Source organism: Ranitomeya variabilis, chromosome 2 (assembly GCF_051348905.1).
Source record: "Ranitomeya variabilis isolate aRanVar5 chromosome 2, aRanVar5.hap1, whole genome shotgun sequence".
Lineage (NCBI taxonomy): Eukaryota > Metazoa > Chordata > Amphibia > Anura > Dendrobatidae > Ranitomeya > Ranitomeya variabilis.
In genome coordinates, this window is record NC_135233.1 from 460,092,942 (window position 1) to 460,108,077 (window position 15,136).

Sequence of the window (15,136 nt, forward strand, 5' to 3'; positions counted from 1 at the left end):
ACGTACAGGTACGTACATGTACGTACAGGTACGTACATGTACGTACAGGTACGTACATGTACGTACAGGTACGTACATGTACGTACAGGTACGTACATGTACGTACATGTACGTACATGTACGTACATGTACGTACATTAAGTCAGACGGGTTACTTGCATTATTTAAAAAATGCCTGTTGTCAAAAACTCATTGTGGAAACGCAGCCTAAATCTTGCTTTGCAAAGGAGGTAATGATTTTTTTTAATTTATTTATTTTTTTCAACGGCACCTGAGAAAAAAGTGGATATAATATAAAATTTAGGGACAATCAAGGTGCAAACCTACAGGTGATCTCCCAAGTTTGTGTGTTGCAGAAATTTCTACGACTGGTTCGTTTTTTTTTTTGTTTTTTTTATCTGAATGGGGAGTTTTGTGATGAAAATACAATTCCAAGAATTTTCCGCAACAAATGTGCACCGTGTTCATTAACCCTGAGAGTACCAAGAGTTTGTGAATGACTGATGGTCTCTGTGTGGGGTGGATATGGACAGGAGCCTCGCTGACCCCCTGTGTATACTCCCTTCCCATATGTATTGTGTTGGCTGGCAGAGGAAGCCTTAGTAAATTCCCTGTATTTGTGGCACAGAAAGCCAATGTTGTACTTTGAGAACTATAGTAGAACTTGACGATTTCGCTACAACACAATAAAACATAGTGGGGACAATGTATAAATGTCGCCTTCACTGTTGTGATGGGGCCAGAGAATCCCAACATTTTAGAATATAAGGTGATCCCTCTTTACTGCTTTTAAGCAGTTGTTACTTTTTATGTATTTTGCTTCTATTAAAGTTTTTTTTTTTTTTCTTGGTCATTTTAGGAGGAAAAGTCGAAAAACAACATTTTAGTGCTCGTTGTGAAGACGGCTGCCTCTATTATGAAGGAGAGAGCTTTACCAAGGGAGAAGCCATTATTCTTGACATGAAAGATGAACCACCTTCACAGTAAGGAAGCGGTTTCTTGATGCAGGCGGTTTTTGTTTTTGTTTTACGTTCACGCCTAATAGAAAGTCTTTAACAGTTTGTGAGAAATTAAAGGCTCCATAAAGCACAAGACAGCAACGGGCAGTTAAAAGAACCTGCCACCATAATAGGTCATTTTCTTTTAACCCCTTCCCGACCTTTGACGCCATGAAAGTCGGTGCCAATCCGACCTGTGACGCCTATGTGGCGTCATGGAATGATCGCGTCCCTGCAGATCGGGTGAAAGGGTTAACTCCAATTTCACCCGATCTGCAGGGACAGGGGGAGTGGTACTTCAGCCCAGGGGGGGTGGCTTCACCCCCCCCCCCGTGGCTACGATCGCTCTGATTGGCTGTTGAAAGTGAAACAGCCAATCAGAGCGATTTGTAATATTTCACCTAAAAAACTGGTGAAATATTACAATCCAGCCATGGCCGATGCTGCAATATCATCGGCCATGGCTAGAAACACTTATGTGACCCCCCACCACCACCACCACCGATCGCCCCCCCCCCCCCCCCAAGCCATCGATCTGTGCTCCGCTCCCCTCCGTCTTGTGCTCCGCTCCCCCGTCCTCCTGTCCGCTCCCCCCGTGCTCCTGTGCCACACCCCCCGTGCTCCGACGCAGCACACCCCCCCCCCCCCCCCCCCCCGTGCCCCGATCTCCACCCCCTTATACTTACCGAGGCTCCCGGTGTCTTTCCGTCTTCTCCATGGGCACCGCCATCTTCCAAAATGGCGGGCGCATGCGCAGTGCACCCGCCGAATCGGCCGGCAGATTCGTTACAAGTACATTTCGATCGCTGTGATAGGTTCTATCACCGCGATCAAAATTAAAAGATAATAAATAAACACCCCCCCCCCTTTATCACCCCCATAGGTAGGGACAATAATAAAATAAAGAAAATATTTTTTTTTCTTTTTCCACTAGGGTTAGAACTAGGGGTAGGGTTAGGGTTAGGGATAGGGTTAGGGTTAGGGTTATGGCATGTGCACACAGTGCGGATTTGGCTGCGGATCCGCAGCGGATTGGCCGCGGATCCGCAGCGGATTGGCCGCGGATCCGCAGCGGATTGGCCGCTGCGAATTCGTAGCAGTTTTCCATCAGGTTTACAGTACCATGTACACCTATGGAAAACCAAATCCGCTGTGCCCATGGTGCGGAAAATTCCGTGCAGAAACGCTGCGTTGTATTTTCCGCAGCATGTCAATTCTTTGTGCGGATTCCGCAGCGTTTTACACCTGTTCCTCAATAGGAATCCGCAGGTGAAATCCGCACAAAAAAACACTGGAAATCCGCTGTAAATCCGCAGGTTAAACGCAGTGCCTTTTACCTGCAGATTTTTAAAAAATCGTGCGGAAAAATCTCACACGAATCCGCAACGTGGGCACATAGCCTTAGGGTTAGGGTTGGAATTAGGGCTAGGGTTGGAAATAGGGTTAAGATTAGGCTTGTGGTTAGGGTTACGGATAGAGTTAGGGGTGTGTTGGGGTTACAGTTGGGGTTAGGGTTGGGATTAGGGTTAGAATTAGGGTTACGGGTGTGTTGGGGTTAGGGTTGTGGTTAGGGGCGTGTTGGGGTTAGGGTTGTGATTAGGGTTATGGCTACAGTTGGGATTAGGATTAGGGGTGTGTTGGGGTTAGTGTTGAAGTTAGAATTGAGGGGTTTCCACTGTTTAGGCACATCAGGGGTCTCCAAACGCAACATGGCGCCACCATTGATTCCAGCCAATCTTGCGTTCAAAAAGTCAAATGGTGCTCCCTCCCATCCAAGCCACCAAGTGCGCCCAAACAGTGGTTTACCCCCACATATGGGGTACCAGCGTACTCAGGACAAACTAGGCAACAACTGTTGGGGTCCAATTTCTCCTGTTACCCTTGCAAAAATAAAAAATTACTTGCTAAAACATAATTTTTGAGGAAAGAATTATTTTTTTATTTTCACGGCTCTGCATTATAAACTTCTGTGAAGCACTTGGGGGTTGAAAGTGCTCACCACACATCTAGATAAGTTCCTTGGGGGGTCTAGTTTCCAAAATGGGGTCACTTGTGGGGTGTTTCTACTGTTTAGGCACATCAGGGGCTCTGCAAATGCAATGTGACGCCCGCAGACCATTCCATCAAAGTCTGCATTTCAAATGTCACTACTTCCCTTCCGAGCCCTGACGTGTGCCCAAACAGTGGTTTACCCCCACATATGGGGTATCGGCGTACTCACAACATACTGGGCAACAAATATTGGGGTCCAATTTCTCCTGTTACCCTTGTGAAAAAAAAAAATTGCTTGCTAAAACATCTTTTTTTTCAGGAAAGAAAAATGATTTTTTATTTTCACGGCTCTGCGTTGTAAACTTCTGTGAAGCACTTGGGTTAAATTTTTGCCTAGCGGCTTTAGATCAACGTATGATTTTGGGATGTGCGGTTCATGCTCTTTTTTTTCTTTTTGCACCTAGCATGTACTTGTCTCTTTTTTTGGACCAGCACTCCTCCCATTTGGCTCAGGTGATTTTAATTAGCAGGAGACTGCAAAGTAAGGGGTCTAGCCCATTTTGGCTCTCACTGAAGAGCTGGAGGAAGTTGAGTTTAAATGCTCCCTTCATTTTGGTGCTGGTGCTGTGTGGCGGCCATTGTTGCTGTGGCTTTGTGCTGGTGGGGCGGCGCGGTCTGGAGTCTTGGGGACTCAGTCTCGCAGCATGGGTGCTGTGGGGCAACAGGCCGTCCGCCCTGCTGGTGCATGGCCGCTGCGGCGGTGGTCGCCGCACGGCTCCGCTCCGTTAGGGCGTTAGGACCCACTACGAGGTTTGCCGTGAAGGGGCAGTGGGCTTCATACAGTCTGATCAGAATGTTAAACTGAAAACCTCATGTTCAGTAATTAAATTTTTGCCTAGCGGCTTTAGATCAACGTATGATTTTGGGATGTGCGGTTCATGCTCTTTTTTTTTCTTTTTTTCTTTTTGCACCTAGCATGTACTTGGGTTGAACGTGCTCACCACACATCTAGATAAGTTCCTTGGGGGGTCTAGTTTCCAAAATGGGGTCACTTGTGGGGGGTTTCTACTGTTTAGGCATATCAGGGGCTCTGCAAACGTAACATGATGCCCGCAGACCATTCCATCAAAGTCTGCATTTCAAAACGTCACTACTTCCCTTCCGAACCCCGACGTGTGCCAAAACAGTGGTTTACCCCCACATATGGGGTATCGGCGTACTCAGGAGAAACTGGACAACAACTTTTGGGGTCAAATTTCTCCTGTTACCCTTGCAAAAATAAAAAATTCTGGGCTAAAAAAATATTTTTGAGGAAAGGAAACACATTTATTATTTTCACGGCTCTGCGTTATAAACTTCTGTGAAGCACTTGGGGGTTCAAAGTGCTCACCACACATCTAGATAAGTTCCCTTGGGGGTCTAGTTTCCAAAATGGGGTCACTTGTAGGGGAGCTCCAATGTTTAGGCACACAGGGGCTCTCCAAACGCGACATGGTGTCCGCTAACGATTGGAGCTAATTTTCCATTCAAAAAGTCAAATGGCACGCCTCCCCTTCCGAGCCTTGCCGTGCACCCAAACCGTGGTTTACCCCCACATATGAGGTATCGGCGTACTCAGGAGAAATTGCCCAACAAATTTTAGGATCCATTTTATCCTGTTGCCCATGTGAAAATGAAAAAATTGAGGCTAAAAGAAATTTTGTGTGAAAAAAAAGTACTTTTTCATTTTTACGGATCAATTTGTGAAGCACCTGAGGGTTTAAAGTGCTCACTATGCTTCTAGAGAAGTTCCTTGGGGGGTCTAGTTTCCAAAATGGGGTCACTTGTGGGGGAGCTCCAATGTTTAGGCACACAGGGGCTCTCCAAACGTGACATGGTGTCCGCTAGCGATGGAGATAATTTTTCATTCAAAAAGTCAAATGGCGCTCCTTCCCTTCTGAGCCCTGCCGTGCACCCAAACAGTGGTTTACCCCCACATGAGGTATCAGCGTACTCAGGACAAATTGGACAACAACGTTCGTGGTCTAGTTTCTCCTTTTACCCTTGGGAAAATAAAAAAATTGTTGCTAAAAGATCATTTTTGTGACTAAAAAGTTAAATGTTCATTTTTTACTTCCATGTTGCTTCTGCTGCTGTGAAACACCTGAAGGGTTAATAAACTTCTTGAATGTGGTTTTGAGCACCTTGAGGGGTGCAGTTTTTAGAATGGTGTCACTTTTGGGTATTTTCAGCCATATAGAACCCTCAAACTGACTTCAAATGTGAGGTGGTCCCTAAAAAAAATGGTTTTGTAAATTTTGTTGTAAAAATGAGAAATCACTGGTCAAATTTTAACCCTTATAACTTCCTAGCAAAAAAAAAATTTGTTTCCAAAATTGTGCTGATGTAAAGTAGACATGTGGGAAATGTTATTTATTAACTATTTTGTGTCACATAACTCTCTGGTTTAACAGAATAAAAATTCAAAATGTGAAAATTGCGAAATTTTCAAAATTTTCGCCAAATTTCAGTTTTTTTCACAAATAAATTCAGAAATTATCGACCTAAATTTACCACTAACATGAAGCCCAATATGTCACGAAAAAACAATCTCAGAATCGCTAGGATCCGTTCCTGAGTTATTACCTCATAAAGGGACACTGGTCAGAATTGCAAAAAACGGCAAGGTCATTAAGGCCAAAATAGGCTGGGTCATGAAGGGGTTAAACAGATTTTTCTGTTTAAAAATTATATTTTTAAAGAATATCTAGATTAATATAGAAATTAAATAAAAGTTTAGACACTTCCTGTTCTGTACAGATGTTTTTTCAGCAGTCTCATGATATCAATATATATAATTATTTTATTTTATTTTTTTTTTACACGGTAAAGTGTTGCTACACCCCCAGGTTTGTTGTGGTCTTTTTGCATTTCTCTTTTTGATCCCAATGTGTCATGTCTGCAGGGCGGTGATCACAGCAGTCAGCACAGGAGAAGTCTGGCTGAGGCGAGGAGACAGCAGCAAAACAAAGATCTATGTTTCACAACTGCAGAAAGGCAAATACTCAGTGAGAAGAGCAGGGAAGTGAGCGCGGCCTCACCCGGACTGCGGCTCGGTGGACGGGAGATCCTCTACAACGTGGCGATCACCATGGAGTGTAATGTGCAGAATTAGAACGCTGTGTATGTCATGTTGGGTGATCTCGCATTGTTCTTGAGGTGCGTGTATGGAGTGAATGGTGTGTGAATTGTGTGCTAATGGAACCTATAGAGCTTTAACCAGGACACTCGGTGTGGCTGGACAGTGGTGAATGAACAGAACAGTTTTTCAGATATAGTATATAAATATTTTCCTATATTTACTTTTTTTTTTTTTTTGCACAAAATAAATGTATTTTTTTATATCCGTTAATTTAGTAGACAATAAAGTCGTTTTGAGAGATTACCTGTTTTGGGCATTTGCTTTTCCTTTACTTTCTCCATGCTGAGATTGAGGGAAGAAGATATTAACCAGTAAGTTCGTTAATTTTACAAAAGTTTTAGGCTATGTGCACACGTAGGAAAAGAGGTGCAGAATTTTCTGCACAAAATTCGCATCTTCTGGCAGAATCTGCAGCTGCGGATTTGCTGCGGTTTTTATGTATGCGGATTTTGTGCGGTTTTTATGCGGAATTGATGCGGATTTTCTGCGGTTTTTGCCACTGTGGATTTTTATCATGAAGGGGTGCAGAAACGCTGCAGATCCGCACAAAAGAAGTGACATGCACTTCTTTGAAATCCGCAGCAATTCCGCACTGATTTTTCTGCACCATCTGCACAGTTTTTTTTTTTTTTATCCCATTGAATAACATTGTACTGTACATCACAGTGCGGATCTGCAGCGCTTCTGCGTGGAAAAATCCGCTGCGGATCCGCAGCAAATCCACATCGTTTGCACATAGCCTTAAGGGGGTATTTGCACTGAGGGTTTTTTTTCTTTCTGAAAAGTTTTCTAGTGTTTCTACTCCAAAAACTCAGCAGAAAGAAAACTCTGAACACACCCTAATAAATCAGCATATTCATTCAAGGTAACAGCAGCTTGATGCCAGAGATGGGCGAGGATGGGGATAAGGGCAGCCATGATAAGCTAATGGAATGACAAGGAGGGGAAGGTGCCTATTGATTTTGTCTGACCACTTATATGCCAGTCGGTAATGAAAATTAAAATCTCCCAGTGCATTTATATCTTCCATACGTCATACGTTTTCTGAAGCCCAGTTTTTACAACTTTATGTAGCTCTAAGTGCATCAGTTAAAGGCCGGTGTTGCCATACACCCGACGCATAGGAACAGGAACTGAGCTGCAAAAAAATACAAGTAACCTATCTCAATGGGTGCTGTAACTCTCCAACATCAAATGCTCATTGTGGGAACATAGCCTAAGGGTGCTATCACATTGCGTTTAGGCACCCGTTCAGTGGCTCTTGTCATGGCTCGCATCCGATCCTCCCCTGGTGTCTCTCTCAAACTTGTGTGACATTCTGTACTCTGATCACACGGTTATCCCACCTTCCGTTCACATGCCTATTGAGTTCCTCTCACACTGCATTATACCCCATGTTCAATGGCCAGGGAAGCTTGGAGGCGGTAACAGTAGCTGCTGGCCAGGGAAGCTCGGGGGCGGTAACAGTAGCTGCTGGCCAGGGAAGCTCGGGGGCGGTAACAGTAGCTGCTGGCCAGGGAAGCTCAGGGGCGGTAACAGTAGCTGCTGGCCAGGGAAGCTCAGGGGCGGTAAGATACTGTTACTGCCCCTGACATTCCCTGTCCTGAAGATACTGTACTGTTATTTTTCTCCTTAAGAAGTAGTTATATTAAGCTGCAATTAGTTTGATCAGTCACAGGCCCAAGTAATATACAAATATATTTTCGCCTACGCCTCATTGGGGGACACAGGACCATGGGTGTTATGCTGCTGCCACTAGGAGGACACTAAGTAAACAGAGAAAGAATAGCTCCTCCCCTGCAGTATACACCCTCCTGCTGGCTCAGTGAACCAGTTCTTGCTTAGTGTCTGTAGGAAGCACTTGGGTTTGCTTTCAGACCCCACCGTTTTTATTTTAGCTTTTTACTTTTTATTCTATTTTTCCTTAACAGAGCGAATGGGGGCGACGGATCCTTTCTAGGTTCCGATCTCCCCCGAACCATCAACAGGCAAGTACGTGGAGCGTCCCTCCCGTATCCTTTCATGCAACGTTGGATGCCAGCCCTGAGCTCACCTTACGGGCGACGGTTCCTTCGCGTTCCGATCTCCCCCCCCCCCCCCCCCCCCAATAGCTGGTGACCACATGGAGTAGCCCTCCATCTACCTCTCCTGGAGCCAGGTGCATAGCTGGACATGATATATATGGAGTCCATGCAGCCCCCCCTCTGCATCACCAATGATATAGCGGATGACGCATGGCGGCAGAAGCTCTCCACCCCCTCCCTGACTATGGCGACAGTGGATTGAGCACCGGCCCACCGCATCTATCGTGAGTACACTGCGGGGGCCGAGGCGCTGGGGTTCCTGGTCGCTGGGGTATGGGAGGTCCGCACCTTAAGCCTGTGTCCGTGGGTGGTCTGTAGTGCGGCAACCCCACGAAGGAGTGCAGCTAATGATGGCGCTAATAGCGGTCACGGTGCTGCAGGCCGCAACAGCAGAGAAGTAAAAAAAAATTCCCTCAATACAGGCCGGAGTTTTGGCCACGCCCACCTGCAGTTAGCCCCACCCACTTTTCCTGGCGCTTCTCGTTCCCTGTGATGAGCTCCCACTTCCTGGTCTCGGCGGCCATCTTGGGACACCCACAGCCCTGATGCTGCAGCACTGCTCCAGCGTTTCCTATCACAGCCCTCAGGACTAGCGTTTTTCTCTGCCTACACTGCGGACCTGCCCTGGGGACTCAAGACACAGGACCTGGGTAAGCTAAAGAAGCATAGTTTAACCCTTCCCCTGCTAGTAAGCGCTCTCAGGTGGTGGACATTGAAATCCTCCCTGAATCAAGGAAAGTCTTTTCTTCCAGTACACTGGCTGGTTGTGATGACAGGCGCCAGTCTTCTAGGCCGGGGAGCGGTGTTCCTTCATCACACTGCTCAGGGCCGCTGGTCCCCCCAGGAATCACGCCTTCCATTCAACATCTTGGAAATCCGGGCGATCAGGCTGGCACTTCTCCAGTTCCATCCCTTCCTAGCAGGTTGCCCAATCAGGATTCAGTCCGACAACGCCACTGCAGTGGCATACATCAACTGCCAAGGGGAAACCCGCAGCAGGGCGGCCATGACAGGTAGGCCACATTCTCCGATGGGCCGAAGGAAAACCGCTCAATGATCTCTGTGGTTCACATCCCAGGAGTGGACAATTGGGAGGCAGACTTCCTCAGTCGTCAATGCCTCGACTCCGGGGAGTGGTCTCTCCATCCAGAGATCTACCACCAGATGATCTGTCGTTGGGGAACCCCGGACGTGGATCTGATGGCCTCACGGCTGAACTCCAAGGTTCTCGACTTCATGGCACGGTCCCACGATCCGGCAGCCATCGGGGCAGATGCTTTTGTACTCCCGTGGCATCATTTTCGGCTTCCGTACATATTTCCCCCGCTTCCTCTCCTGCCGAGAGTCATCAAGAAAATCAGAGCGGAGAGGGTACCGGTAATCCTGATTGTGCCAGATTGGCCGCGCCGGGCGTGGTATGCGTAACTAGTTCAACTAGTTGGCGACGTTCCCTGGCGATTACCAAATCGCGCAGATCTGCTATCTCAAGGCCCCTTTTACCACCAGAACTCAGAGGCCCTGTGTTTGACGGCATGGCCGTTGAGTCCTGGGTCCTAACCCAGGCAGGTTTCTCTCCAGAAGTCATAGCTACCATGATCAGCGCTAGAAAGCCTATGTCTATGCATATCTATCATCGCACTTGGAAGACTTTTTCTTTTCTTGGTGTAGCGACCGAGGACGTTCTCTACATTTTTCCATCCCTTCCATTCTCGAGTTCTTACAAACGGGTTTGGACTTGGGTCTCGCCCTTAGTTCTCTCAAGGGGCAGATCTCAGCCCTGTCTGTTCTCTTCCAACGCAGGATTGCTAACAGATTACAGGTTTATTCAGGGAGTTTCCCATCGGGCGCCCCCCTATAGGATGCCGTTGGAACCATGGGATCTTAATCTGGTCCTCGGAGTTTTGCAACAGGCTCCTTTCGAACCTCTACAAGACGTTTCCCTGTCTCTGCTTTCATCGAAAGCTGCTTTTCTAGTTGCGGTCACCTCTATTAGACGAGTCTCCGAGCTGGCGGCTGTCCTCTCAAGTTCCGTTCCTGAATTTTCATCAGGATAAGGTGGTGTTGAGGACATGCCCGTCTTTTCTACCGAAAGTTGTATTCTCTTTTCATCTCAATTGTCTTACCGTCACTCAGTCCGGCACCAGTCCATCGCATCGAGAAGGCCCTTCACATACTGGATTTAGTGAGAGCTCTTAGGAGATACATCTCACGGACAGCGTCTTTCCGCAGGTCAGATGCCCTATTCGTGCTCCCGGAAGGACCGAGGAAAGGGTTTCCCGCTTCCAAGGCGACAATAGCCAAATGGATCGTTCGGCTATTCAAGAGTCCTACCGAGTCAGAGGTCTTCCTGTCCCAGCAGGGATTAAGGCTCACTCCACTCGGTCAGTGGGTGCGTCTTGGGCCATCCGGCACCAAGCTTCGGCAGCACAAGTTTGTAAGGCTGTGACTTGGTCCAGCCTGCATAACTTTACAAAATATTACCATATTCACTCTCAGGCCTCGGCAGATGCGACCGTCGGCAGATGAATTTTGCAGGCGGCTGTGCCGCATCTGTAACTTGTGGGTACAAGCAGCAATTGCAGTTGTTTCCCACCCAGGGACTGCTTTAGGACGTCCCATGGTCCTGTGTCCCCCAGTGAGGCGTAGGAGAAAAGGAGATTTTTGTGTACTCACCGTAAAATCCTTTTCGCCGAGCCAATCATTGGGGGACACAGCACCCACCCTGGTAGCCTATTGGCTTTGTTTTTTTTTAGTTAACTTGGGTTTGGCATAGTTCATTCTTGTTAAATATTAAGCTCCTACTGCTTTTTTACCGAACTGGTTCACTGAGAGCCAGCAGGAGGGTGTATACTGCAGGGGAGGAGCTATTCTTTCTGTGTTTACTTAGTGTCCTCCTAGTGGCAGCAGCATAACACCCATGGTCCTGTGTCCCCCAATGATTGGCTCGGAGAAAAGGATTTTACGGTGAGTACACAAAAATCTTATTGCTGTCCCCATTGGGGCTCACAATCTATATTCCCTAACACTTTATCTTTGGAGAGGGAGGAAATCGGAACCCTGCGAAAACCCAAACTCCTTGCAGATGTTGTTCTTAGTGGGATTTGAATTTAAGTGCTGCAAGACCACCGTGCTGCCCCCATCTATATATATAATTGTCTAAGGGTTTTTCCGTCTGTCTGTCTGTCTGTCCCGTTTATTCATTCGCTGATTGGTCGAGGCCGCCTGGGCCTCGACCAATCAGCGACGGGCACAGCATGGCGACTATGTCATAATGGAAATCCCGCGTCTCTGATTGGTCGAGGCCTGGCGGCCTCGACCAAGCAGCGACTGGCACAGCATGGCGACTATGATGTCATAAAGGTTGCCTCGACCAATCAGCGACGGGCACAGTCTGCCGCGAATTCGCCTCGACCAATCAGCGACGGGCACAGTATCGACGTAGATGTCATAATGGTTGCCATGGCGACGATGTCATAAAGGTTGCCTTGACCAATCAGCGACGGGCACAGTCTGCCGCGAATTCTGGAATCATCATTGTCCATATACTACGGGGACATGCATATTCTAGAATACCCGATGCGTTAGAATCGGGCCACAATCTAGTGTATATATATATATATATATATATATATATATTGGTCTAAGGGGTACTTCCGTCTTTCTGTCTGCAACTTCCGTCACGGAAATCCCGCGTCACTGATTGGTCTCGCCAGCTGCCTGTCATGGCTGCCGCGACCAATCAGCGACGGGCATAGTCCAATTAGTCCCTCCCTACTCCCCTGAAGTCAGTGCCCAGCGCCCGCTCCATACTCCCTACAGTCAGTGCTCGGCGCCCGCTCCATACTCCCCGCAGTCAGTGCCCGGCGCCCGCTCCATACTCCCCGCAGTCAGTGCCCGGCGCCCGCTCCATAATCCCCTCCGCTCACGCAGGGTTAATGCCAGCGGTAACGGACCGCGCTATGCCGCTGCTATTAACCCTGTGTCCCCAACTTTTTACTATTGATGCTGCCTATTCAGCGTCAATAGTAAAAAAAAATCTAATGTTAAAAATAATAAAAAAACAAAAAACCTGCTATACGACGATGCGCTCGCGGCTGCCGCCATCTTCCGTTACCAGAGATGCTTTGCGAAATTACCCAGAAGACTTAGCGGTCTCGCGAGACCGCTAAGTCTTCTGGGTAATTTCGCAAAGCATCCTGGCAACGGAAGATGGCGGCGGCTGCGCGCATAGGGACAGCTTCGCTGGATCCCAGGGGGTGAGTATATAACTATTTTTTTGTTTTAATTATCTTTTTTTAACACGGATATGTGCACACACTGCTATATACTACGTGGGCAGTGTTATATAGCACGTGGGCTGCGTTATATACAGCGTGCCTGCTATATACCGCGTGGGCAGTGTTATATACCGCGTGGGCAGTGTTATATACCGCGTGGGCAGTGTTATATACCGCGTGGGCAGTGTTATATACCGCGTGGGCAGTGTTATATACTACTTGGGCAGTGTTATATAACGCGTGGCTGCTATATACTATGTGGCCAGTGTTATGTACCGCGTGGGCTGCGCTATGTACCGCGTGGGCTGCGCTATGTACCGCGTGGGCTGCGCTATGTACCGCGTGGGCTGCGCTATGTACCGCGTGGGCTGCGCTATGTACCGCGTGGGCTGCGCTATGTACCGCGTGGGCTGCGCTATGTACCGCGTGGCCTGTGCTATAACGTGGCCTGTGTTATATACTGCGTGGCTGCTATATACTGCGTGGGCTGTTATATACTATTTTGGCTGTGGTTTTATTTACTACGTGGCCACTGTTAATACAGGCCACGCAATATATAACGCATCGGGTATTCTACAATATGTATGTATATAGCACAGGCCACATAGTATATAGCACAGGCCACGTAGTATTTGTCTGCTATATACTACATGGCTCCTATATACTACGTGGCCTGTGCTATATACTATCTGGCTGCTACATACATACATACATACATACATACATACATACATACATACATACATACATACATACATACATACATACATACATACATACATACATACATACATACATACATACATATTCTAGAATACCCGATGCGTTAGAATTGGGCCACCATCTAGTCTATTATATACAGTGTTAATAAACACCATTTTTTTTTCACAACTCATAAACTGCAATTACAGGAGGATTGCACACGTTTGTGCTGAACGTTGAATACCCTTTTAGTATAAGCTGTACAGAAATTTCTGATAAGAATACCTGCTGTAGAGCCTGAGGGGCCAGTGGATGGCGGAGAGAATCGAATAGCATTTAAGAAAATAAAACGAGTTATGGTCTGCTCTAGGCATGAAGTAAAAGTGTTTTTCTCCTTTGTTTTGCTTCAAGGGTTGTTCTATTAAATCTCACTGAAGATTGACAGTTCAAACAGCACTGCTGGCTCCGACTGTGCACTTTTCCATGCTCCAAGCAATGGCTGCATTGGCGGAGTGCAGAGGGACAGAAGCTGGCCGAATTGTGTGGTCCATCGAGACTGGCCAGCTTTAGAACAGCGCTTGGAAGCACTGCACGTGTTCGGCTACCGCTGCTAGACTGCAGAAGTGTCCAATAACCTAGATAAGAGCATACTAAAGAAAAACCCGCTGTACTTGAGTGGAGATTTTGTTACATACATGCTCAGAGACAACCATACGTAATCATACTTGACACTACCAAGGTCTTTTACATATGAAGGGATTGTGTAGCTCTGAATTATATTTAAAGTGGATCTGCCACCAAATTTCACAATAACCACTACATACATTGTTGAACCTGACGATGCTGGGATACTTTCTTTGAAAACCCATGTCCGATATAGTCATGCAATCCTAAAATACACATAAGCAGACAGGGCTGGACCCATAATATGCTTATTATAATATTAGGTAGGGAAACTGTCACAAAGAAGTATACAGCTATTTATTATAATATTTACATATATTTTCAAAGTACACCAGCCTCATTGGGTCTAATAGACTTATTTACCAATGTATGCAGTTTCTATTGTTGAATCTAATTAATAAGAGATCTACTTTAAAAAATAAATCTATAATGCTGTTGAATATAAAAGTCACCTTACTGATCCTGCTCCAATGCTATAGGGTCCCAGGCATGCCTTCAACCTTTCTGCAGCATCTCAGTGGACTTGACCACTGCAGCCAATCGTTAACTGTAGCTGTGATCAAAGGCAATGCATCAAGCAGTGATTGGCTGCAGCAGTGCCATGCTTGTTCAAACTTGGTGTTTTTTTTATTTTCATGGCTGAATAACCCTTTTAAATAACTACTCCCTAAAGACCTTTTATGTAATGGGTTAGAAGCCTCAGAAATAATTACCGGTAGATAAATAATGTACCAACCTTTCTTGTCAATCTGCGTTTTATGTGCAGATATTCCCTATAGAATTGCATTAGATGCGGAAAATCAGCAGGCAAAAATGCACGTAATCCAAATATGACTTTGTCAATAAAGTTTTGTCAGAGCCAAAACCCAGGAACTATTAAAAACAAAAAACAAAGCAGCTTTATTTAAAACATGACATAACAATATAGACAAAAAAACACAAGCGTCAAATATGCAAGTAAAATAATTTTCGAAATAAGTGCATAAAATCTGTAACATCAAAAACTCATGAAATATTCATCATGGGAACGTAGTCTTATTACACAAATGAAAAATGGAAAGTCGTAGATTGCATCACTCGGAGTCCCCCATATTGTGTATTACAAATCTGTACTGTAAATCTTCCATAAAATGCTGACCACAATAAAAATCCTTTTTGTTACCCTTCAGGCTAAATTCGATGTGTCTGGGCGTGTGATGGTGCGTGACTCACATGTTG

The 15,136-nt window shown here is 46.3% G+C and overlaps 1 protein-coding gene and 1 long non-coding RNA gene across 3 annotated transcripts in view; one reads left to right on the forward strand and one right to left on the reverse strand.

The window, feature by feature from the left end:
- The window catches only part of BRMS1 (BRMS1 transcriptional repressor and anoikis regulator), a 54,362-nt gene extending 47,950 nt beyond the window's left edge, over positions 1-6,412 (forward strand). For both annotated transcript variants that reach the window (XM_077287453.1, XM_077287454.1), the window contains exons 10-11: positions 860-983; positions 5,935-6,412. In XM_077287453.1, the coding sequence (XP_077143568.1) occupies positions 860-983; positions 5,935-6,058 (248 nt within the window). In that variant the 3' untranslated portion in view covers positions 6,059-6,412. The remainder of the gene's footprint in view (positions 1-859; positions 984-5,934) is intronic.
- The window catches only part of LOC143806661 (uncharacterized), a 63,476-nt gene extending 48,666 nt beyond the window's left edge, over positions 1-14,810 (reverse strand). Inside the window, exons 1-2 of the long non-coding RNA XR_013221528.1 lie at positions 14,655-14,810; positions 14,371-14,471 (exon numbers count right to left, since the gene is read on the reverse strand). This is a non-coding gene — a long non-coding RNA (uncharacterized LOC143806661). The remainder of the gene's footprint in view (positions 1-14,370; positions 14,472-14,654) is intronic.
- Positions 14,811-15,136: the final 326 nt, after the last annotated feature.